Source organism: Zosterops lateralis (genome assembly GCF_965231275.1).
Source record: "Zosterops lateralis genome assembly, chromosome: 20".
Taxonomy (NCBI): Eukaryota; Metazoa; Chordata; class Aves; order Passeriformes; family Zosteropidae; genus Zosterops; species Zosterops lateralis.
The window spans coordinates 8131936-8156029 of record NC_139780.1 but is presented as its reverse complement, the minus strand read 5'-3'; the positions used below and the strand labels follow the sequence as shown (position 1 = coordinate 8156029).

General features: G+C 51.8%; 3 protein-coding genes across 6 annotated transcripts; 1 reads left to right on the top strand and 2 right to left on the bottom strand.

Annotated features, from left to right (window-relative positions):
- Window positions 1-66: 66 nt before the first annotated feature.
- On the bottom strand, window positions 67-6939 carry PSMD5 (proteasome 26S subunit, non-ATPase 5). Its single transcript, XM_083875821.1, has 10 exons — window positions 6752-6939; window positions 6440-6584; window positions 5774-5887; window positions 4758-4886; window positions 3471-3580; window positions 2959-3101; window positions 2284-2475; window positions 1977-2086; window positions 1383-1523; window positions 67-918 (listed from the first exon to the last, which is right to left on the bottom strand). Exons 1-10 carry the CDS (start codon window positions 6922-6924, stop codon window positions 661-663), a joined length of 1515 nt encoding a protein of 504 aa, XP_083731947.1. The 5' UTR covers window positions 6925-6939; the 3' UTR covers window positions 67-660.
- Window positions 6940-8230: 1291 nt separating this feature from the next.
- LOC310917493 (protein CutA homolog) lies at window positions 8231-17585 on the top strand. 3 transcript variants are annotated; one of them, XM_083875794.1, is made up of 6 exons: window positions 8231-8353; window positions 11102-11250; window positions 14508-14567; window positions 15708-15753; window positions 16013-16062; window positions 16550-17585. In XM_083875794.1, the coding sequence occupies exons 1-6, from the start codon at window positions 8273-8275 to the stop codon at window positions 16650-16652; spliced, it is 489 nt and encodes a 162-aa protein (XP_083731920.1). In that variant the 5' UTR covers window positions 8231-8272; the 3' UTR covers window positions 16653-17585. The 3 variants fall into 3 exon arrangements, with proteins under 3 accessions (XP_083731920.1, XP_083731919.1, XP_083731921.1); XM_083875793.1 differs by lacking the exon at window positions 8231-8353 and adding an exon at window positions 8670-10713 and having other exon boundaries at window positions 11007-11250; XM_083875795.1 differs by lacking the exon at window positions 8231-8353 and adding an exon at window positions 8674-10713.
- A 579-nt stretch (window positions 17586-18164) lies between these two features.
- Window positions 18165-23163, bottom strand: PHF19 (PHD finger protein 19; the record flags this gene model as incomplete). Of its 2 annotated transcripts, none has more annotated exons than XM_083875791.1 (14): window positions 18165-19420; window positions 19689-19784; window positions 19888-19973; window positions 20268-20337; window positions 20415-20585; window positions 20693-20760; window positions 20974-21094; window positions 21498-21566; window positions 21800-21895; window positions 22116-22264; window positions 22351-22451; window positions 22526-22621; window positions 22707-22788; window positions 22984-23163. In XM_083875791.1, 14 exons carry the CDS (start codon window positions 23161-23163, stop codon window positions 19090-19092), a joined length of 1716 nt encoding a protein of 571 aa, XP_083731917.1. In that variant the 3' UTR covers window positions 18165-19089. The 2 variants fall into 2 exon arrangements, with proteins under 2 accessions (XP_083731917.1, XP_083731918.1); XM_083875792.1 differs by having other exon boundaries at window positions 18165-19423; window positions 22984-23073.
- Window positions 23164-24094: the final 931 nt, after the last annotated feature.

Sequence of the window (24094 nt, the reverse complement as noted above, 5' to 3'; positions counted from 1 at the left end):
CTTGTTTTCAAAAGGGCTAAAAACTTTCTTTTTTTTTTTTTTTTAATCCTCAGCAGAAAATGTAAACAATATTTAGGATAATTTATTCCAGCAAGACTCACATCCAGCAGGTTGAATACAGGAGCATCCAGTCCATACTCCCTCACGTGGACAGTGTCACCGGCTTATTCAGCAACAAGATTCTGACAGAACAAAGAGTGTTCCATGCAAGTGCCAACTTTGGCAGGTAAAAAAATTGAATTAAAAAAGAATAGAAATTATGGCAGCATCTGAGGTTATAAACCTTGAGGTGTTTTGGTGGGTTTTTTTCCAACTGAACTGTAACCTACTGAGAAAACACAACAAAAACTCCAAACCCAAGAACAATTTAAACAAACACTGATAAATCCTGCCAAATAAAACACAGCCAGCAGCTGCTAAGTGCTCACCTGGGTTACCTGTCTCATGAAGCACACAGGGAACTTCTGCCATGACATTTTAGGGGGGGAAATATCAAACAGCCTTTAATTTGCTCTCCTGACTCATCTCAAATAGAGTCAAAACATCTTCACATTCCTTTAAAGAGACAACCTCCAGTGTGGAGAGTTTTTACACCTTGTACCTCAACACCTGTGCCAGGACTGTGCTCTGCAAGAAAGGGGATTCCAGCCACCAAGGACATTATTCTGCTCCTTCCACAGCTGTAGTAGAAACTGCCTTGACATAATAGGGGCCCTCTTGCAGGTAAGCCCTGAGCCTCAGGTAGTACTGATTGCCAAAGACCTCTGCAATGGTTTTGGAGTTCACCAGGGCCTTCACCAGTTCGTATTTAGCATCCTTTGAAGCTTTGTCAGGCTCCACAGATCTGTCCACGACGTACTCCACAAACCCTGGGCTGCTCAGCATCAGCTTCTGGGCCCAAGGTTGGTTTGCAATGGCCTGAGCAGGGAGACAAAAGATGTGAGAGGGGGAGGAAACATTTACACAGTGGGGGTTTTGGTACAAGGATGAGGAACTGGAAAAATTAAATGAGATATGAAACCACCACTCAAATCAAGCAGCAGGGTTTAACACTGGAGAACAAGTAGAGCTCAGTGCTCATCTTCAAAGTTTTGAGGGAATTATCACAGCAGTGCCTCTGGTATAGAAGCAGCACCTCAGAGCACAACTCTTGCCTTTTTTTCCCCTCTCCAGTTAATTACAAAATTAGCATTACAGACATGATGTGTCTGCTGTGTTGTTTAAATGGGGAAGCCAAGTGGGGCATGAGGAAAAAGGCCTTTATCTGCCTACTTCTGGGCTTTAACAATAAATTTGTGGTATTCACTTCAAATAAATAAATAAATCTGAGACTGAATGGCAACACAAGTCACTCCCTGATGTTTAAAACCAAAAGCACTTACAGTAAACACCCGTAGAGCCCCACAGTGGAGGTCAGGGAATGGCTGAGTACTGATGCTCCTGAACAGCTCCAGGGGCTGGCTGGACAAGGAGGTGAACCAGGATTCAGTCATCCTTAAAAGGTCTTCTGTCTGCTGCTCTGGCTATATAAATCACAGAAATGAAAGAGTTTGATTAGGATCATGAAAAGCTTTCAGGTTTTCAGGATGTGTTGAAATGGTTTGATCACTCATTTAGAGCTACACTGTTAACCCAGACCCCTGGATCCACAGACCACAGGGACTGGAGCAGTTTGTCCCTTATCCCTCTGAGCACAAGGATATGAACCTCTTTACTCTCATTCCCTCATCAATCAAGTCTTGACTTCATCTTTTATTAACATTTCAGAACACTTGGCTCCTTAACAAACCAACCCAAACCTTTAAGCAAACCAATCAGGGAATTTTGGAACAGCAACTCAGTGACTCAGAACACTGAAAGCACAACTGCTACCCAACCCAGGGGCTGCAAAATGCCTCCTCACAATTCCTCAGGTGTGTGATGATTTCATTCTTGGAGATTTAAAGAAAAAAGAAAGAGGAAAAACTCCAACTTACAGGCAAGTAGAGCAGAGATGAAATGGCATCCAAGCATCGCAGCCGTAACTCGGTGGGGGCATTCTTGGCCTGGTGCCCTATTCTGCTTAAGAGATTTTGAAATCTGCTTCCTTTCAGAACAAAAAACAAAGTGCTCTTAATTAATTCAGCCAGATCTCTACAGGAATACAGTTACCCAATGGCTACATTATAAATGTATTTGTTAGATATTTGAATACATTTTTTGATTCCTTTCTGTATCACCCCAAACCAATTCACTCTTATATTATAATGAGGAAGTTTTATTAAAGGAAAAAATGATACTAACTAGTTTTCTGTAAAACCTGTTTGCCTTCCACATTTGATCCCAGGATCCCCAGTGTGTCCACTGCCACTCCAATCATGGTTGGATCCTGGCTTTCTGCCATTTCAAAGACTTTTTCCATGAAGACAGGGTAGCGCTCACAGATCTGCTGGGGACTGTCCACAACAGCCAGATTGCCAAAAAATTTAACAAATCCTGAGAAAACAAGACAAAAAAAAAAAAAAAAAAACAAAAAGCATTGAGAGAAAGAACAGCAACTTCAGCAATGGCAAAATTAAATGTACATTAATGTGAGACTGATTTGTTCCTAAACATGTGTTATTAAGTCTGAATAATGTTGGTAAAAAAGCTTAAAAAAAAGACAGAACTAAGCAACAAGCCAAATATTTTGACTGTTGCTTAATTCATGGTGTTTGTATTCCCAAAAAACCACTACAATAACACAAACTTTAAAGCTACAGCACAGCCTGTCCAGATCTCACCACTCTTACTGAGGAACATTCTTCATGTGTCAGACTGTCCTTCAGCATTTTTTTAATATCCAATATTTTATTTATATCCAGTCTAATATCCAAAATTTCCCTGGAGCTTTCAACAGAGAGGCTTAACAGAGCTGTCAATTTAACTCATTCCCAAAGCAAGCAGCAAACCCTGGGAGGAAGGAATTCCTGGAGTCACCTGGCAAATAGAAGCTGGAGAAGGGATCTGACTCCGCCCCGAGGATGATGTTGGAGATTTTGTCGATGACTCCTTCCTGAGCCAGGTACTGCCTCCCCTGGGGGGTGTGGGCCAGTGAGGTCACCATCTCTATGCAGGTGGCTCTGCAACAAACAAGGTCACTGCAGTTTATTTCAGGTCTTTTGAAGCACTCAGAGATTAATAAAAAGAAACCACATCCACAAGACAAAATCCTAGCAAAAACCCCCAAATGATCTCAGCTGTCCAAGCTTCTCCGAGCTCATTCTTTAGATTTGTGAAAGAATTTAAAGTGCTCCTATTGGAGCCAGACATGATAATTATCACTCCAGCTTGTCCTCAGATTAAGGTATAAAGCATTTGACACCCAAACCAGTTTAAGAAGAGGCAGACAAGGGGTTTTTCTGAAAAGGGTTTTACAAGAAACACACACAAATACGTTTATCAGAGTTTTAGCAATGCTGGAAATCTCCTTGGCAAACTCACCAACGTACCTGACCAGCACATCCTCTCCAGTCAGCTCCCCAATTAACTCAGAGATTAACCCACTGTTTGCACAGTAATTCAGAGACTCTTCTGACACTGATGAAATCTCCACAATTAACTAAACAAAAGCAAAAAGGACAGTTTATAAAAACATTATAATAATTCACAGCAACAGCAAAATACATCTTATGGTGCTAATTAACTCTACAAAGATTAAACATGGAATTAATCACATTTTTATCATTAACCCAAATATTTGCCTGAAGGAACCTCATAAAGAGTTCCAAGTTTACAGCACATGCATTTGATAGCTCTCCCTGTGCTATCCCCATTAAGCTCTAAATGGCTAAATTGTGTTATTTCTCCTCTGCCAAACACCTCTAGACTGACAGTTGGCATCTCTCCAAAACTTTCAGCTGCACTTCACATCCAAAAGTTAAAAGGCTGCAGTTAACTATTTTATTTTCAGAGAAACAAACACTCTCTGGTGTCTTTAGTAATCCTTCCAATAGCCCTTCCAATGCCTTAGGCACTACAAATTAGAAAATAAACAGTAATTCACACTTTTATACCAAAAACTGGGAAAGAGAAGTCATGACATCATGAGAGCCCCCAATGTTGTAATTTTACTCCTTTCTAGTTTTGATAAAACACAGACATGAAGGTGTGAAAAACGAGTTCCACTCTCTCTTAAGAATTTATAAGTTTAATAAAAAAATAAAAATAGACAATTAGGAGATAGAAATGGCAAACGTTCCAGCTGTGGTGCCTCACCAGAAAGCACACCCTTCTCTTTCAATTACTGTGTTTTAGGGATTGCTGTTTTACATATTCAATAGGTATTAAAACATTCTTTTCTGTTTCAAGTATCCCCAATCATCTTATCTGATAGATTTATTTGTGGGTGGCTCCACTCTGTCTGGTAACATGGGTTTTATAAATCATTTTCTTGAGGTTTTTTGGCTGTTTTCATTTTGATAAAAAAACCAGAAAGTTGGTAGTTTTTTATGCAGGGTTACAGTTTGACGACCCTTCCCCAATACCTTCTGGCTTGGTCAGTTTAGATGTTACAAAGAAGAAAAAACCAAGTCTTTTTACCATTTACACCATGTCACAATCAGAAAATACATTTGTCACTTTTCTAAACTCTATTAATAAAACATAACACAGTACAATTACACATATAGTATTCATTGTAATATTTGTAATGTGCATTTATAACAAAGTGTGCCAAGCAGTGAGAAACAATAATTTAAACAATAAAGGCAGGCTGAGAGCCAGGGGCAGCTCCCCACCTCGTAGACCCTGTACCGAACGACGTCGCTGGTGGCCATGACGTGCCTCAGCTCATCCAGCAAAGAGCTCCCAAAAAGAGCCTCCAAACCCTCCCGGCTCTGGGCTATCCTGGACAGAGATTTGATGGCCTGCAAGCAAAAACAAGAACTAATCATTAAAAATGAACAAAACCACACAGAGAAGAAAAACCTGAGATTATTTGGTTTAGTTGCGACGTTCTTTTTTAACTCATTGTGAAAAACGAGTTTTATTTTTGTAGAGAAATGTGTAAGTTTAATAAAAATAGACAATAAAATATTTTGGCTGAGGGTGCTTGGCACAAGGCCTGCCAGCAGCACACTCTTCTTTCAGACTTTTATCTGTAAAGATCGTTGTGTTGCGTATTTAATAGATTTTAATAAATGATTCAAACATTCTTTTCGAGTTTGTATCTGTTTCAAGTATCTCCAATCATCTTCTTAGGTAGATATATTTGTGGGTGGCTTTACTCTGTTTGGTAACATGGGTTTCATAAATCTTTTTCTTGAGTTTTTTTTGTTATTTTTATTTGGATAAAAACCCCAGAAATTTAGCAGGTTTTTATGCAGGATTACAAGGTGACAACCCTTTTCTCATCCTTTTTGGCTTGGTTAGTTTAGATGTTGCAAAGAAGAAAAAAAACCCAAAAAAACCCTGTAGTCTTTTACTGTTAATTCTTTGGTACAATCAAAAATATATATTTATTACTTTTCTAAACTCTATTAATAAAACATACTTTTCTAAACTCTATTAATAAAGCATAATACAATTATACATATAGTATTTATGTTAATATTTGTGAAAATCCAAGTATATAATAGGCATTTATAACACTTATTAACTACAGCTATACACTTAATTTTAATTATAATTGAATTTTCACTGATGAGACCTCATTATTATAAAAATATTATAAATATATAATTATAATATTATAATAATAATATTATAATCATGCTCAGTTTGCAGAGGAATGGGACAACAAAGCCCCGTTTACCTCTTTGGCCACTGCTATTTTCTCCTCACCAATGCAGTGGATGATGTGCTGTAACAGCTCAGGGCTGTGCAGGATTTCTGTGACAGCAGCTGAGTCTTCAACAATCCTCCCAACCTGAGCAAAGAGTTACAGAAAATAACGTTAAAACATTTTTTTTCAGCTGCACAGAAAGTCAGAATCACCATTTTTTGGGGTTTTTGGATTAAAACTCAACTGGACAACTGAGAGCAGCTGCTCTCAGTTAAATTTCTAGAAATCCAGCCCAAATCACAACATCCCACAATCCTGTTCTATTAAATCAATGCAACAAGTGTCAAGCTCCCACAGCCTGTTTGGTGTTTCCACAATAGTTTAAAGTATCCTGAATAAAAAAATGCTTTTAATTCTCACATCACTGTCAGTGCTGGCCGGGAAAGCTTAAACCAGGACACATGGCAGGAGTTTTATTCACAAGTTGCTTTTGTCAGGACACAGTTTTGGACATTATGACTGACACATCATAAATATGACATATCATATCATATAATATACACACTGCACAGTAATTATCCCAAACGGCACGAGTGTAGGACACAATTCGTGCTTTTGGCACAAACTTAGGCAGGGAAGAGCAGATAAAGACTAAACCCAGAGCTCTGTCCCCTCCTCCTGGAGGAACCCCTGTACCTGGGACATGGTGAGGATCTTCACGGAGTCATCGGGGTGGAAAAAGCCCTTGAGCAGCGCCTCCCGGAGGTCCAGGATCACGTACAGAGGGTCCAGGGCCTGCAGGAGCCTCTCCAGGATGAAAACACAAGTGGACACCTGTTCCCTGGGCGGGAGGGAGAGAAAACCGAGCCCTTGAGGAGAGGGACACCGCTGTGCCACCTCCCGCGCCGAAAGAGGGAAGGGAACGAGCCGGGGAGGCGGCAGGAACCCCTGGCTCCGGGAGAACAGCAGCGGGGCCGGTGAGGCCCGCGGCACCGCGCCGGAGCTCACCGGTCATTGACGGCGAGGAGGGCGAAGAGCGCCTCCAGGTGGTGCCCGCCGAGGTGGGCGCGGAGGGCGGCGGGCGGCACGGCCTGCACGGCGACCCGCAGGGCTCGCAGCTCCTCCAGCGACATATCCCGCCGCGCCGCCTGCTCCAGCAGCTCCACCACCGCCTCCGCCATCTTCGCCGCCTCCGCCGTCTTCCGGGAGTCTCGCGAGAACTCGCGCCGCCCGTGGCAACAGCCGAGGGGCAATATCGCGAGAGCTCGGGTCGCCCTTAGCAACCGCCGCGCCGTTGCTAAGGGCCTCCTGTGTAAACAAAATGTCCGTGCGCCACGCCCCCATCGCCTCCGTCCCACTGAGCATGCGCAGAGGAGGCGTAGTCTAAGTGATGAGGGTGTGGTCTCAGGCATGGAGGCGTGGCTCCCGTGAGGATGGGGCGTGGCTATGGCAATAAGGGCGTGGTCCCGGCGATGGAGGCGTTGTTCTGGAACTGGAGGGCGTGGCTTTTGCAATGGGGCGTGGTCTATGCAATGAAGGCGTGGTCTCGGCGGTGTATGGGCGTGGCCTGCTGGGGGCGTGGCCTCACCGCCATGGCGGGTCCCGGTGCCCTGAGGGCCGGGCGGCGGTCGGGGAGCGGCGTCACCGTTTTTTGGAAAAACTGGGATAAACGGTGTTTATCTGGGCTCGGGAAAGGAAAGCGCTGATCCCGAGGGAGCAGGAACAGCCGGTCCCATCCCGGTGTTTGCCCGGAGCAGCTCCCTGGGCTGCGGAGAACCTGCCACCCCCTCATGTCTTCAAGCTGAATCTTCTCACCTTTTGCAAACAAATTGATGTGGTCAGGTAACTTCTACAACTCTGTGCTTCCAGCTCTGCGGGACATTACATCCCCCAAATAAACACGGCGAGGAGTGAATTCCCCTGGCAGATTATGGGAACAGACGGGGGGACGGTAAAAAGTTACACGGGCTACAAAAAAGTTATAAAAGTGACAAAATAAATAAATAAATAGACAGAAATAGAGCTCGGCTCCTCTGCCCCGCCTCCCTTACAGGAGATTTTGGGTCCGAACACCGCGCCAGGACCCAGCACCTGCCAGCTGCTTTCTATCCAAAGAGCTTCAACCGAAAATCCGGGAAAATAACAATTTTATAGACAGAGAAATCAAATAAAGGGCGACAAATGGCATGGGCAGGTCTCAGAGCAGCGGGGACGGCACTGGGAGGGTTCCAGCGCCGGGAGATCCCAGCAGATGCTGGTGCGGACACTCTGACCCCAGCACTCGGGTGGGATCCCACTTTTGGGGTGCAAACCCCCGATATTTGTCCCCCCGGCTCTGCAGGCCCGGCAGGTGCGGGGCGGGGGGGCAGGTGGGGACACACCGCGCTGTCCCTTGTCCCCACACCCCCTGCAGGGCGGGGGAAGGAGAGGAGGAGGAGGAGAGGAGGAAGGAGAGGAGGAGTCAGAGTCAGTGCCGGCCGCCCGGGCAGCGCTCCCGCTCGGGCAGAGCAGGTGGAGGGCCCGGCCGACATGGAGGGGCTGAGCCAGCGCTGCCCCCTGCACCCCCCTGCCCAGGGCTGCCCCCGGCCCGCCCGCGCCACCGCCCTGATGGTGAGTGCGGATGGGGTGGGATGGGATGGGATGGGATGGGATGGGATGGGATGGGATGGGATGGGATGGGATGGGATGGGATGGGATGGGGGCCGGGCGGGGGGGATGCGGGGGTGGGGTGGACACACAGCTGAGATGGACACGGGGCTAGGATGGGGGTGACCACAGGGATGGGATGGACACAGGGATGGATGGACACAGCTGGGATGGACACGGGGATGGGGATGGACATGGGGATGGGATGGACAAACGGCTGGGATGGACACAGGGATGGGATGAGGGATGGACACACAGCTGGGATGGACATGGGGATGAGATGGACACAGGGATGGATGGATGGATACACAGCTGGGATGGACATGGGGATGGGAATGGACACACAGCTGGGATGGGGGATACAGGACACGGAGATGGGATGGGGATATGGGACAGGGGTATGGGATGGACACAGGGATGGAGATACAGGACACAGGGATGGGATGGACACAGGAATGGGATGGGGATACAGGACACAGGGATGGGATGGGGGGGATACAGGACACAGGGATGGGATGGGGATACAGGACACAGACATTCCCTGCGGAGCACAGCAGACACGAACCCACGCCAAGCAACCACAGAAATCTCTGCCTGTACCTTTGTGTTAGCAAATCTCTCCCCGAAACCATCGTGCAGGAGGGGTGGACTCCCTGTATCTGCTGTGAGAGAGGCAAATTTTCAAGTTAAAGTTATTTTACGCTCAGCATCACCACAAGTCGTGTTCAGGTGGTGCTGTTCAGTTGGGGGTTTTTAACAGAAACTCATCAAAACTAAGCCAGAAGTCTTAGTGTGGTGATTCTAAACCTAAAGCTGGTTTTAGTTCACCAAAGCCAAAAGAAGTGTTGCAGAAATCTGAGTCTCTCTGCACTAAACTGGCATTTTTGCTGCTCGCTGCTTTTCAGTGAAGTTCTTAAATCCTCACAGGGGTGTTTTCAGTTTTGTTCCCTGCAGTATTTTGGCAATCATGAGTTTAATTGGTTTTTCAGGCAGGAATCCTGACATTTCACTCCTCTTTTGCACCAGCCCTTGGCAAATACAAATATTCTGGAAGAAAAAAGGGGAGAAAATCTTCCTTTTCATAAAAAAAAAGGGAAAAACAGGAAAAAAAAACAAGATAGTGTTCATGCTTGCACTAATATTCAATCAGAAGTGATCCTGGGGATTTCCTCATCACATGCACATACATCTTACAAGAAGATTAATGATCAGCAGGCTGAACAGGTTGGATGTTTGTTGTTTTTTTCCTGAGCAAGGAGCATGATTACATTTTAATCTGGAAAAATAGGTACATCAGCACATCTCTGTTTGGCTCGTAACTCACTGAGTAGCTTCTGGGATTTGTTGTATAATATTTGTTAAATGGCTTAGTGGGAAAAAGAGAGCACAGAAGGAGCTCTAAAAATGATGATGAGAAGTCTTGTGGTAAAAAAGAATATTTCCTCAAATGGGTTGGGAAAGAGGAGACAAGTAATACAGAACATCAGTCATTTTCCAAATGAGAAGGAGCTCCTGGCTTTGTGGTGACAAGAGAGATTTTTAATTCAATTAAAAAAAAAAAAAAAAAAAAAAAAAAAGGAAAAAAGAGAGAGATTTCTACATTAGTGCTGTAATGGCAGGTTTTTCAGAGGAAAAAGGAGGGTGGAAATAAGTCAGAAAAAGGAATATATTCTTAGTCTTCTGAGCATTTTTTTCATCACTGCAGCTGAATCAGGGCCAGATGCTGTTTATGTCAAAAACAAAACAAAAGACAAAGGGAAGGCACTGCAGTCCAGGCTGGCACCATCCTTCAGCTGCTCCTCAGCACCCCAAATTAACCTCCCCATTCCCCCAGCACCCTGCTGGGATAAGGATATTTTTGGGAGGCTGTTGATGGCGTGTGAGCACAAACAGCAGTGAAGGGCCTTGCCAGGAACAGCAGCTCCTGCCCAGCAAACCCCACTTGTTGCTGCAGAGCCTTGGTGTTTGTGAGCCCTGCAGACCTGGGCTGTGCACACTGACATTTCTGTGCCCCACAGGGTCCTGGTTCACTCACTGGGCTTTTATCAGCAGATCATTGAGATAAATTTAAAAACTGCCTTGAAGTCGGGTGTGAGGCTGGGTGGGCTGCACAGAGAATAACCTGACAGGGCAGGATGGAAATTCCTCATGTCCTGGCACCAAATGTGTTTCCCATGGACAAATCACTGACATCCTGCTTTTCCCTGCCCACATCCCCAGGGAGGAAGGGGATCTTGTCCCCCCATTTCCCAGAGGGATGGACACCCCTGGCACACAGCTAAAGGATGGCTACAGATGTGTCCTGAGCAGGAGAGATGTCCTGGGTGAGGCAGCCATTCCCTTCTTGTTCTTTTTTTTCTCTAGAAACCGAGACATTCCATGTCTTAGCTCCTTATTCTTCTTCAGAAAACCACTCCTGGCTGCTGTGGTTTGGTGCTGGGCTCTGTAACCCCCCGTTAGTCTGGGGGTGACCTCCCACAGTCCTGGGCATCCCTGGGCTGATACAGCCTTAAAGTGCCCCTCTGCTGCCCTGAGCACAAGCTTGGCCCTCTTGGAAGGGAATGAATCCCCCTAGGAGCAGGTTCTCACCTTAATTTAATTTAACTGGTTCCTGCAGCGTTGAGAGGAGCCTGGGAATGTCCCTGGAGTCACAGCCGATGCAAATGCCGTTTTCCAAGGTGCATTATTTCACCTGCTGGTGTTCTCTCCGAGGTGCTGACGCTGCTGGTGCTCATGTCCCCCCTGCTCTGGGGCCTGGCCCTGCAGCTGCACTCGGCTGTCACCGGCAGCTACATCCCGGGGACACATTCCATCGCCTTCGTCACCTGCCTCAACGAGCACATCGCCAGGGACATCGCCAGGTACGGACTCCTCCCTCCCCTGCTCGCCTGCCTCACTGCTCCCAAATGCTCAATATTCCCTTGTCACTCTGTGCTTTGCATTTCTAAGGGAGTGAAGCCCTGGAAGAGCAGCTGTGGCTGTCCCTGGATCCCTGGGAGTGTCCCAGGGCAGGGTTCGGAGCAGCCTGGGATAATGGAAGGTGTCTCTGCTCGTGGCAGGGCTGGAGTGACATAAGATTTAAGGTCTCTCCCAACCCAAACCTTTCTTGTGATACCCAAGCAATGCTCCTCTCTTTGGGCCTGATATTTCTGGGTCTGAGAGATTTTAGCCTGCTGGCAGCTGCTGACTTTTTCTCAAGGAAAAAATTCTCAAGAAAGCTTTTTCTCAAAACAATCTTGGCAAAGAACTCTCCTTTCTCAAAACCATCTTTCTCCAGGTGAGGTTTTGCTGTTTCTTTGGTTTAACCCATGGCATTAGAGAGGTGTCATTCCCATTCACCAACCATGTTAAGTCTGCATCAGAACACCTTAGAAAAGGTAGTAAGAATTAGAAAATAATGCTTGTTTTTCTATGCTCTTTGCCTTCTGAAATATTTGGAGTCTTTCTTTCGTGTCCTACAGTGATGTCTGGAGCAGCAAAACCCCACCTGGAGAAAGATGGTTTTGAGAAAGGAGAGTTATTTGCCAAGACTGTTTTGAGAAGAAACTTTCTTGAGAAATTTTACTTGGGAAAAGTCAGCAGCTGCCAGCAGGCTGAAATCTCTCAGACCCAGAAATATTAAGCCCACACCTCTCCACTGACTCTGTATCACAAACCCCTTGCCAAGAGCTGCTCTGTCCCAAGGAAAGCTGACATTTGCCTCTGCAGTCAATGCCATGGTAATAGTGAGCAATTCTCAATTTATTTCACTGCCTTGCATTTTCAAGACCCATTTTCACAACCCTGAATTTCTGGGTTCTCAGATTGATTAAGCTCCAGCCTGGTGTTCTCTGATCTGCCACAGTCTTTGTTCCTCTCTAGAGCAACAGAGACAACAAAATGCCAGGAGGGATATTTATAGAGAGGGACAAAGCACAGAGCTCTGACATGAAAATAAAGTATGAAAGGAGCCCACAACAAACCCTTGTGAGGCACCACTCTGCTCACCAGGCAGACTTCAGGGAATGAGGGCTTCTCCTCGATTTTTCCCTTCTTCTTTTTTAATATCTGAGATACTTTGGATGATACTTTGCACACAGGGTTGTTTTTTTTTTTCACACGTCTGTCAGTCCCTAACTCAATGGATGGTCTGTTCAAAGAACTGAACCCGTGTTGACTGGGGAAGTGTTTATGATGGACGGTGAAGTTTCCTGCAACACCTCCTGCACTGTTTTCCTGCTGCCCTGCTGCTGCCAAAACCCCTCCATCTCCAGCAAAGTGCTCTCAAGCATGTTCAGGAGCTGACAGGCTACTGAAAGGGAGTTTGTGTCACCGTAAATACTGCAACTGTATGAAGAAATTCAAATAGAATTATGTCTGCACTGCTCGGTGTCTCCTAAAAAAAAAAAAAAAAAAGCAACTGTACCTGATGAAAAGAGCTTTAGTTCCTGAAAATGCCTCATCTTAACAGCCTTGCAAATGCTTTCCACTCTTTGTTCCTCATCTTGCAGGGAAGGGAGAGGGGATAAATCACTCCCCCTCACTGAGATATGTCTACTTTGGTTGTGGTTTTACTGGTGGAGTAATTACTCCTTTGTTCTGGGATTGGGAGCAATGAGTCCTGGTTGCAGGGGATGACACAGGACTTGTACACTCATTTTCCCCCACTGCTGTTTCCTGTGCTGTCGTGTTTATTCTTCCTTTGCACTGCTCAGTGGAGCACTCACTCGGATCATTTGCAAGGAAATTTTCCACTGGTTTAAGGAGAAGGGGTTCAAGCTTTGGGAAAGCGAAAGAGCTGCAGGTAGAATTCAGCATTTCAAGACCTTCTTGGCTGTCCTGGGAGGAGCTGACCCCCTTGGCTCGGTGCTGTCACCCAACTTGCCCCACTGCTGCCTTAGATTTGTGCTTATCATTTTCTTTGCTTTTCTGCTTATTAATATTTAATCTGTCTCACTTCAGGGTCTACTGTGAGGCACAGAAAAAGAAACACACAACCAAGTGCCCACCCCAGAGCTATCATGTATTATGCAGACATTTTCCACAGATCACATTCAGCTCTTTACAGTGTTCTCTGTTCCCCTGGTGGCCTCTTGTTGCTGGGACAGAGTTCAGGATCTCACTTAGGATCTTAATTTATTGGGACAGAGCACTGAAACCAAGAGGCTCCAGTGCTAAAGGGGTTTGCAAGTTGCAGGCAGCAAATCCAAACTGATTTGTGCCATGTGTGACACAACAGGCACAGCAGGGGTGGCTCTGCTCGTGCTGCTGCACTTTGTTGGTCTAAAGATTAACTCAAGATGCTCCATGAGCATTAAATGCCTGGAACTGCCTGCACATGGGGAGAGCAAACAACCCTGAGCCTCCTGGGGTGCTTTTCCTCTCCAGCCATGGTCCCCCCAAGGCAGTCTTAGAGAAAACCAAAGGTGGAGTCCCTGGTGCCCTGCCTGAAGGGACAGCTGCCACCTCTGTGACAAGGGCCAGACACTGCTCTGGTCACAAAACACAACATTTTTCTTCTAAAAATCCTCCCTGTGATTGCTCCAGTGCTCTGTAATCTCTGAAGTATCACTTTTGCTGGCAGCCCTGAGCAGCTCTGCAATAACAAACCAGCCCACAACCAACAGAGGCAGCCCAAGGGAAGGAATTCATTTGGGCTGCAGATTTCTAGGACAGATTTTGGGTTGAAAAACCTTGATGTCGTTAATTTAACAAGCTGCACATTTAGGCTGCTCTGGCAGGAAGGGGAACAGTTGGACAGTGGCAGACAAACCCCTTCCTGTCCATCCCGGGCCAGGTTTTTGTATTCCCACAGTTCAGTCCCTGCCCTGGTGACCCCACAGCCAGAGGAGCACAGGGCTGGCACTGGGCAGGGTCCTCCAGGCCAGGAGAAACACCCAAACTGCCCCCTCAGCACAGGGAGGGTCCCAGAGCCCTGCCAGGAGAGCCTGATCTGAACTATCTCCAGCCAAAGTTCACCTTTGCCTCTGTTTCCTCGGGGTAATAAGTAACCCAAAATTCTGTATCTCCAATGTCAAAGCTGCTGCTGCCAGTCCTGGGGCAGCACAAAGGAATGTCCCCATGGCTGGGGGTGAGCACTGAGCTGGGCTGGCACTGACTCCTCTCCTGTCTCCCCCAGGGCCATCATGGATAAGAAACTGGCTGCCTACGTGAACATCCTGCCCAAGAGCTCGGCCCTGTGAGTTTGGGCTGGATATTCCCCAGCAGAGGAGGCAAACCTGGGCTCTGCAGGGAGGGAAGGAGGGGATGGACACGGTCTCCAGCAGGCTGCTGGGTCTGTTTGTTGTTGCAGGTGGTGGGGATGAGTCTCACCGTGCTCAGAGCTCTCACTGAGGAGCAGAGATGCTCTGACTGCCCCTGGGGATCATTCATTTATTGGTTACTTGGTGACACAGACATACAGCAATTTAGGGTTTGTGGTCCTGAGGACATGGTCCCTGTTATTAGAGGTTCTAAAAAGCAGCCAAGGTAGGGACCAGAAAAGGCCTTTACAAAATTCAGCAGCTTTTTCAGGCAGGAAGAACAGCAGGTTTGACCTTGGAACAGGCCCAGCCCTGCTCTGCAGGTGTCCTCAGCTGTCCATGCAAAGGGACTGCACTTGTTAGAGGGGTCCAAGAGCAAAGCCCCAAAACAGCTTTTCCTCACAGAAACCCCCTGGAAGAAATGAGGAGCTGATCCCACCACAGCATCCCTCAGGAGGGGATCCCCACAGTGCATCCCCCCTGAGGGCAAACCCAGTAATTCCTTTATTCCCTTATCCATCACCTCCTACAAACCCAAACCCTGGGGCAGAGCTGCTCCTGCACAGCCCTGGCAGCTCCAGCTGGATCCTGCTCCGTGCCCTGCTCAGGAGGCACGGAGACGCCTCCCTGGAGCAGGAGCCCTGCAGGCAGATGAGATCAGGACGGGCTCCTGGCAGGGGAAATGTTTAGAAAGGTCACGTCTGACTCATGAGAAGTGCAGCTCCTCTCCCGCAGGGAAAGAGAGGAAGAAAGCTCAGCCACAATCCCTGCAGGCACTGTGCCCCTGTCACTGCTCACCACAGGATAGCCCAGCCCCATTAAAATTTGCCCTGCCAGTCCCATTGGGCAAAATAAATAAAATAATATAATAAAGAAATAATTTTTAAAAAATCTAGGAGTGCTCACCCCAGTGCTCAGCAGTCTTGGGGCCAGCAATGCTTCTTGAGCCACTTTGTAAAGAAATGGCTACATGCAAAAAAAGCACCGAGCAGGGGAAGTCACCCAAGGGTTGGCACAGCTGCAGCCAGGGCTGGGTTTGCTGATGCTGCTTTTCTTTTCTTTTCTTTTCAATCCAGGTATTTCTGGAAAGGGGAACTGGAAGAATCCACTGAAATACTGCTGGTAAGTGATCATTCCCTAATCACAAAAAATCCCAGTGGCAAAGGGCCCCAGCTGAAAGGGGCTGCAGGGAGGTTTGGGGAGGTTTGGGGAGGGTGGCACCAACCTGCTGGGTTTGGGAACATCCCTCAGGGAAGAGCCCTGGAAGAGCTCCTGGCACAGCTCTGGCCGTGCTGGGTGGGGGCAGTGTAGCTGCACACCAGGATCCCTCCATCCCTTCACATCTCCCTTGGGGCTTGTTTTGGTTTTTTACTCTCCTCAGCTGGTGAAAACAAGGACGTCCAAAATAGGGGAATTGTCCAACTACATCAGGTGAGGCTCCAGAGGAGCACTGGGTGTCCCACCCCAGGTAGGCTGTCACCTCCTGCTCCAGCTTTGGGAGTCCCTTGAGCCCCTTCCCACCCGGGGGAGGGAGGGTTTAGTGCTCCTGCTGTCTCTTACAAGCCAGAAAAACCCAGAGGTGGCATCAGAAAAAAAGAAAAGAAAAGAAAAGAAAAAAAAAAAAAAAAAAAAAAAAAAAAAAAAAAAAAAAAAAAAATTAAAAGGTGGCAGAAATCTCAACTGCTGGGCTTCACCGGGGAGGGATTCTCCTCCTCACACGGGTTATTCCCTGACAGGATTTCCTGCATTTCCCGAGCGGGGAGCACGCTCAGCTCGGGGCCAGGCCCCCGGCAGTGTGCGGTAAAGCCCAAATTCAAAGCAGAATTCCCGCGGCACAAGAAGGAGCTGCGGGCGCTTTGAAGCGCGGAGGGCGCGGGGCAGGGCTGACTCTGCCCCTCCGCGCCTGTTTCCACTTCAGATCCATTCACCCCTTTGAAATCCCCGACATCATCAGCCTGCCCATCGACCAAGGGAACCCTCTCTACCTCCGATGGATAGGGGAGAACGTCCCACGGGACTGAGAAAGGAGAGTGCAGCTCGTTTTTGGGAATTCCGGGACCCTGCTGAGCGGCGCGGGAGGCACCTTTTATATTCTGGGGTTTGCTGTGGAATAGGGGCTCGGGATTGGGAAATTTCCCCTGCTCCGGGAGCGCTGAGCAGCCCAGAGCAGCTGCAGGCTGAGCCGGGCACCAAAAACTGTGGATGAGGATAGGCAGAGATGTTCCTGTCAGGACACCCGGGGCGAATTCGAGCCGGGAGTCGTGTCCTGGCGGTCCCCGCGGTGTCCTGTGCCCCCACGGGCAGCCCTGAGCCCTGCCCTGCCTCCTTCCCCAGCCCGGGGCTGCAGGATGTGGCCGTGCCAGGCTGCTGGAGCCCCAAATAATCCAAGCAAGCAGCAAATTCCTCCAGCAGCACACACAGACTCCGTCACAGAGCTGGGATGAGCTGGGAAACATCCCCAGCCAGCTCAGGGACCACGACACTGCCCTGGCCCCGTGTCCCCATCCCCACCTGAGCAGCGGCTTTGTGCTGAGTGGAGCTTTGTAAAAAGCTCCTGGTGTTAGTGGTTTGTGGGATGTAACTTCTGGGATATTTTGGAGTTATTTACAGGGCTGGGAATAAACAGGAGTGTTTCTTACCTGGGCAGGCTGTTGTGGTCACAGCTGGGCAGGGGGAAAGGCCTGGCCTGGGCTTTGCACAGCTCAGGGCACAGAACACAACCCAGCACCAGCTGCCCCGTGTGGGCACTGGGCATCCCAACCCAGGAATCCTCACAGTACAAAAAAAAACCAGTGACGTTGAAAAAAACCCCCACTTTTTAATTGTACATCAGACATATTAATTACAACGAGAGTTGCTTACAAGCAGCAACCTGAACTCAGAGATCAGAAGGTGCACAGGGTTGTTATAATCTCTATTATAGCGAATGCAAAATATACTCTGCAACAAAAATACTTTTAGAGGCTCCACATTCAATTCTCTGCAAGAAGCCAGGAGAGGAGGAGAGGGAACAGAGAGGGAGCAGAGATGAGCCAGGGCCACATCCTGTGGGTGCATCCATGAGTGTGATGTCCACTGGCACATCCCACAGGCACAACCCTGCTCAGCCCTGGCACAGCTCCACAGGCACTAAGAAAGGGAAATATTTGAAGTGATCCTTCAAGGACAAAGCTAAGGCAGGACAGGGAGTTCTCCAGCTGCTGGACACCTCCCTGCCAGGGTTGGGGGAGATGTGGCAGCACCTCTCCCAAAAGGACAGGGACACTCTGTTCCAGGTGAGCCGAGATCCCACAGGCACAGGTAGGACAGGACAGGATCTGCTGATGGACAGGACCAGCGTGGCCCACCCTCCATCCCTGGGACAGCCACAGTGGGATGGGGGAGAGATGAGGGGACATTAAAAAATATATCTCTCTCCCTCTCTCTAAAGGAAAAAAAAAAATCTAATACATCTATCTGATATTGGAATCTTTAAAAAGCCAACTGCTCTGCTCCTGCCCAAGCTGGCAGTATTGCTTTGTTAAAGGAGGGAGCTGCTCCTTCTCTCCTGCAGACAAATCAATCCAGTGCTCACAAACATCACCACTAGGAGAGGAGCACAGCCAGGAGGGCACAGGGCTGGCCAGAGGGATGGTCACAGATACCCCAGTACAGCCCCTTCCCCCTGCCCTCACTGTCCTCTTCAGCCTTTTTTTGGTTTGTCTGCTGGTTTGGCACATTTGGGATGAAGATTCCTGTAGAAACAAAGGCCTTGGGCTCCAGTCTGTGAAGTGCCCACGGTGGTATTAAGGCAAAGAAGGAATTTTTTTTATGATCTCTTCCTAAGATCATGATTGTCAGAACAGGGAAATGAGGCTGGTGCAGCCCCACACACAGTCCAGGTTGTGGGGTGAGAGCACATCAACCCCATGGCTGCAGCAGGGCTGCTCTGGGGGCATTTTCCCCTCATCTGAAAACAAACCACATTCCTTTAATGAATGGATTCAGGATGAGGTGGAAGAGCTGTCCCCATGGGCACAGGGACAAGCTGTGGGAGCCCAGGGATGAGGAGGGGTTGGTGTTTTGGCAGCAGGAGCCCCTGGAGGCTGCTCGGCCAGGCTGGGACACCGGGATGAGCCAGGCCGAGGGCCCTCAGTGTGAGCAGGGTGTGGGTGCCCCCAAACAGCTGCTCCAGCTGTGCCAGGGGGACCCTTCTGGAAGGGCCAGAGCCCCTCCCTGCTCTGACCAGGAGGGCACGGCTGGGCCACGCTCTGCATAGACACAGCCAAGGAACTAAAAATTTAACATTGAAAAAAAAAAAAAAAAAAAAAGAGAGACTGTCAGGGCTTGAGGTCTCATCCCTGGGCAGGGCTGCCGGCCGAGGGGAGGGACCAGCACCTCTCCTATGCCCCACGGGCTGCCCCAGCAGCCCCATCTCCTCTGCTTTGGCTCCGGGAGAGGCTTTGGGCTGGCGGGGGCTCAGTAAGGGGTCGTGCCTTCCCACTCCACCAGGTACTGCACCTTCCCCTCCAGCGTCACCCTCCGGGCCAGCACCTGGTACTTCTCCCCGCACACCAGCCGGCCCGCGGCCCCGAAGTAGCTGCTGATGGAGGACTTGAGGTGGGACAGCGAGGAGTCGTCCTCGCTGATGCTCTCGAAGGTGTGGCTGTCGATGCCGCCGTCGGGGCGGTCGGGGCCGGGCGCGGCCTCGCTGCCCTCGGGGGTGTTGGGGCCCAGCTGGCCCCGGCTCCTCTTGGCCCCCGAGGCGTAGGCTGGGGCCGCCAGTTTGCGCTTGCGGCTGCCCACGGTCCTGCTGCACGGGGCAGGAGTCAGGGCAGCACCCAAAATGTGCCCCCCACCCCCGTGCTGGGCTCTGGAGGGGGCACACCGGGAATTTGGGGGACAGGAGCAAAGACAATTCCGGTCCTGAGAACTCAAGTGTCACTCTGGGACCCCCAGCCCGTTCTGGGACACAGAATATTCTGTCCCACTCCCCAGGGTGGGACATGAAGAGGGGCCTCCCCCCCCGGCCGTGCCACCGGGACCCCTCCAGAAGGGGCAAGGGGCACAGTCCTCACCTGGACTCGTAGGAAAGGCTGGTGGTGGCTGAGCCCGAGGTGCTGGTGGCATCTGTGGAGTCCACATCCGACAGGAAGGTCTGTCCTGAGCTGGCACTGTGGAGGGGATGGGGTGGGATGGGACAGGCTGGGACAGCACTGCCCCCAGCCCGGCACAGGCAGCACCCGGGCCCCACACCCCTGCCCCAGCAGCACGGACCTCTTCAGGCTCTGGATCTCATCCAGAGTGAAGTCGAAGATGCTGGCCAGGTGGTGATTGGTGCTCCAGGCCGAGGTGAAGTCACTCTGTCCCAAAAACAAGCTCACTCCTCACTGCCTGGCACAGGCCCCGCACACCCCAGCACTGCCACCCTGTGCCCGGGGCCACCGCTCTCCTTCCCCCGGCCCTGGGCTGTGACAGTCCCCAGAGCGAGGGACAGGGGCTCTCCCTGCCCGCAGGAGGGGACAGGAGGGGACAGGGGCTGTCCCTGCCCACAGGAGGGGACAGGAGCTCTCCCTGGACAGAACTCGGGCGGCCCCAGGGCTGGGCAGTCCCCAAATCTCGGCCTGGCTCCCAGGAGGAGGGGGTGAAGGACTCACGCTGGGAATGGCATCCTCCAGCAGGAACTTGGCCCTCCTGCGCCGCGCTCGCCGCTTCTGCTGCTGGAGGCTGCAAACAGGCCGTGAGGGGGGCGCGGGCAGCGGCGCCGCTGCTCAGGGAGTGTCCGGGGCAGCGGGGCCACTCACCCGTCCGGCTGGGAATATCTGCTTTTCCCCCTCTTCTTCAGCTCGCAGGAGCCGCTCTCGCCCTCGCCGGGGGCTTTCTCCGGCAGCACCTTGCTGGGGGGATTCGGGGGGACGCGGATCCGCAGGCGGAAGATGCATTTCTTCTTTTTGATCTCCTTCCCGCACAGAAACCTGGGCGGCAGCGGGGAGGGGGCGGCCCTGAGCCGGGCTGGCACCGGAGCTCCTGTGGCCTGTGGCCCGTGGCCTGTGGCCTGTGCCCGCCCCGGGCCGGGACTCACCGGCTCTTGTAGCTGTTGAGGGCGTTGAGGAGGTGCGGGCCGCGCTCGGAGATGGGGGTGCCCGTGAGCTGCGGGACAGGGCCGGGCAGGGCTCAGTGCCCGCTCTGCTCATACAAAATCCAAACAGACGGGGGAACCCGAACTCTTTCGGCTTTCGGCTCCTGCCCGAGGCCGGGGAGGGAGGGAGGGAGGGAGCCCAGGCCTGGCCAGAGCCACCCGGGGCTGGCACTGTCGCTCCCGGGGATCCCAAACAAACCCCAAACCCCAGGATGTGTTTGTACCTTCCCCAGCTGCAGAGGGTCCCAGTGGTGGTTCACAAAGGCCAAGATCTCCTCGAAGTCAAAGTACTTCTTCTTGCTCTGCACACCCAGGTTGTAGAGGGCGAGATGGACGATGTCCACCCTGCAGCACAGAGAGACACAGGGTCAGCAGGACGGGGCCACCACCGTGCCCTGCTCTGCCAGGGCCACTGCAGCTCCCAAAGCCATCTCTGGGACCTTCACAGGGGAAGCAGCTCAGCCCAGAGGTGGATCCCAGTGGATGCCACAGCCAGGACAGCATCCCTTGAGCTTTAGGCAGAGATGGGACACTGCCTGCAGCCGGGAAAAACCCAAACACACAGTCCTAGAACACTTTGTGTTGGAAGGAGGCTGGAAAACCATCCAGTCCTGCCCCCTGCTACAGCCAGGGACACCTTCCACTAGACCAGGTTGCTCCAAGCTCTGTCCCGCCTGGACTTGAACACTTGCAGGGTGTCCCAGAGCCACCTGGGCACGTCCCAAAGGAGGCAGAGCCCGTTCCTCACCATCTCAAGGGCAGGCGCTTGATGTACTCTGGTCCCTGGTTGCACACGGAGCAGAAAAACACATAGAACCTGGAAAACATCAGGGACAATGCTGGGGGGGAGGATCAGCCCTACAGCCTTGCAGGGCCCAGGGAGGAGCCAGGAACAGTGACAACAGTGACAGCAAGGCCTGGGGAGTGGGGCTCTGTGGGACAGGGCCACCTGATCCCTGTGGGTGTGGGATGGATCAGGGACACACAGCTGGGTCGTGTCCATGATTCCCCCCCTTGGAGCCACCTCAGCAAGGCCCAGAGGGCTCATACCTGTCCCCAAACATCATGGGGTCGCTGAGGCACTGGGTGCAGGCCTCGTGGAACCACTGCCGGCAGCGGTAGCACTGCAGCATCTTCAGGTACCACCTGGGGGGGACAGAACGGTGACACTGAGGGCAGCGTGTGGCAGCCACTACCCCAGCCCCTCTCAGCCAGGGAGGGAAAGTGTGTCCCTAATTGGCATTTCTGGGGACCCAGATGGCAGAGGCAGCGTGGGGAGCAAAGCTGCTGGCCCCAGGATCAAACACCCCCACCCTGATCTTCCTTTTCCCATAAAACCCATCGTGCCAGGCGGGCAGGGCCTTACTCTCCGGGCCCCCCGCAGTAGCAGTAGCACTGCTGCTGGTTGGTGCGGTGTGGGGAGTCCCACTCCAGCAGCTCGGGGTTGTAGGACAGCACCATCTTCACGGCCTGCAGCGTCCTGGCGATGGCTCCTTTCTTCAGGGCACCCCCTTTCTGTGGGTCAGACAGGGACCAGGGCTCAGCTCAGCCACCCGGGGACCGCGTCCTGCCCGCTGTGCCGGGAGGGGGAACTCACTCACCCGCACGGCCAGGGCGAAAATGCAGCGGCGGCAGAACCAGGGAGTCCCCAGCGGGCCCTCGGCGCCGCTGGCCACCGGGATGTGGCACTGCTGGTGATAACCTGCGGGAGGGACGGGCATCAGCGCCGCGGGGCCGCGCCCAGCCCCGCCCGGGAGCGACACCGCACTCACTCACCCAGCCCGCACTTCCCGCAGATGAGGATCTCGTTCCTGGGGCCCGATTTCTTCCCCAGGCAGATGCTGCACTTGGGCTCCTCCCCCGGGACACCGGCTGTGGGACAGGGTGACAGGTTCCCGTGCTGCTGGGGAGGGTTTCCCCAGCGGGAAAGGGGAAAGGGAGGCCGGGCAGCACTCACCATGCTGGATGTCCTTCCAGAGCACCCAGTACTTGGAGTTATCCTCAAAGGTGACCAGGCAGCTCTGCTTGGAGCCGCTCACCTGCCGGGAGAGAGCGGGAACGAGGGTTGTGGGTCAGTTCCCACCCCCAGCCCTTCTGCTCCTGTCTCTGGGGGCTGCGGGCGGTCAGCTTTGGGGCAGGATGTCAACCCCAAATGTCCTGCTGACACTGCAGCCACAAACCGAGCCAGGGAACGGCCCCGGCCCCGCCGCGGCTTCTCCCGCATCCCACGTTACCCTCTTGATCTTGCCGAGGTAGTAGAGGCCGTCGGTCCAGCGGCACAGCACGTACTGCCCCTCGCTCAGCCGGACCATCAGCTCCCGGCAGCCGCTGCCCCTCCGCGCCGGGCCCGCCCCCGCCTGGACACGGCCCGGGAACACATCCCGGAGCAGCGGGCTCAGCTCGGGGCTCTCCATCGGCACGGCCTGCGGGGACACAGCCGCTGTCACCTGCGGGGACACAGCCGCTGTCACCTGGGGACACAGCCGCTGTCACTGCGGGGACACACCACACACTGTCACCTGGGGACACACACACTGTCACTGCGGGGACACACACACTGTCACCTGGGGACACACACACACTGTCACCTGCGGGGACACACACACTGTCACCTGGGGACACACACACACTGTCACTGCGGGGACACAGCCACTGTCACCTGCGGGGACACACACACACTGTCACCTGGGGACACACCCGCTGTCACCTGCGGGGGGACACACACACACTGTCACTGCGGGGACACACACACACTGTCACCTGGGGACACACACACACTGTCACCTGCAGGGACACACACACTGTCACTGCGGGGACACAGCCGCTGTCACCTGGGGACACAGCCGCTGTCACTGCGGGGACACACCACACACTGTCACTGCGGGGACACACACACACTGTCCCTGCGGGGACACACACACTGTCACCTGGGGACACACACACACTGTCACTGCGGGGACACACACACACTGTCACCTGGGGACACACACACTGTCACCTGCGGGGACACACACACACTGTCACTGCGGGGACACACACACACTGTCACCTGCGGGGACACACACACTGTCACCTGCGGGGACACACACACACTGTCACTGCGGGGACACACACACACTGTCACCTGGGGACACACACACACACTGTCACCTGCGGGGACACACACACACACTGTCACTGCGGGGACACACACACACTGTCACCTGCGGGGACACACACACACTACCACTGCGGGGACACACACACACACTGTCACTGCGGGGACACACACACACACTGTCACTGCGGGGACACACACACACTGTCACTGCGGGGACACACACACTGTCACTGCGGGGACACACA

Excerpts from the sequence above, each read along its gene's own strand:
- LOC310917493 (XM_083875793.1), top strand. The coding sequence starts at position 10,647 with ATGGACACCCCTGGCACACAGCTAAAGGATGGCTACAGATGTGTCCTG. Across the intron at positions 10,714-11,006 it reads GAGCAGGAGAGATGTCCTGG|CGTTGAGAGGAGCCTGGGAA; the intron begins GTGAGGCAGCCA and ends TGGTTCCTGCAG. Across the intron at positions 16,063-16,549 it reads GAATTGTCCAACTACATCAG|ATCCATTCACCCCTTTGAAA; the intron begins GTGAGGCTCCAG and ends TTTCCACTTCAG.
- PSMD5 (XM_083875821.1), bottom strand. The coding sequence starts at position 6,924 with ATGGCGGAGGCGGTGGTGGAGCTGCTGGAGCAGGCGGCGCGGCGGGAT. Across the intron at positions 2,087-2,283 it reads ACAGGTTTTACAGAAAACTA|GAAGCAGATTTCAAAATCTC; the intron begins GTTAGTATCATT and ends TTGTTCTGAAAG. Across the intron at positions 919-1,382 it reads GGGCTCTACGGGTGTTTACT|GCCATTGCAAACCAACCTTG; the intron begins GTAAGTGCTTTT and ends CTCCCTGCTCAG.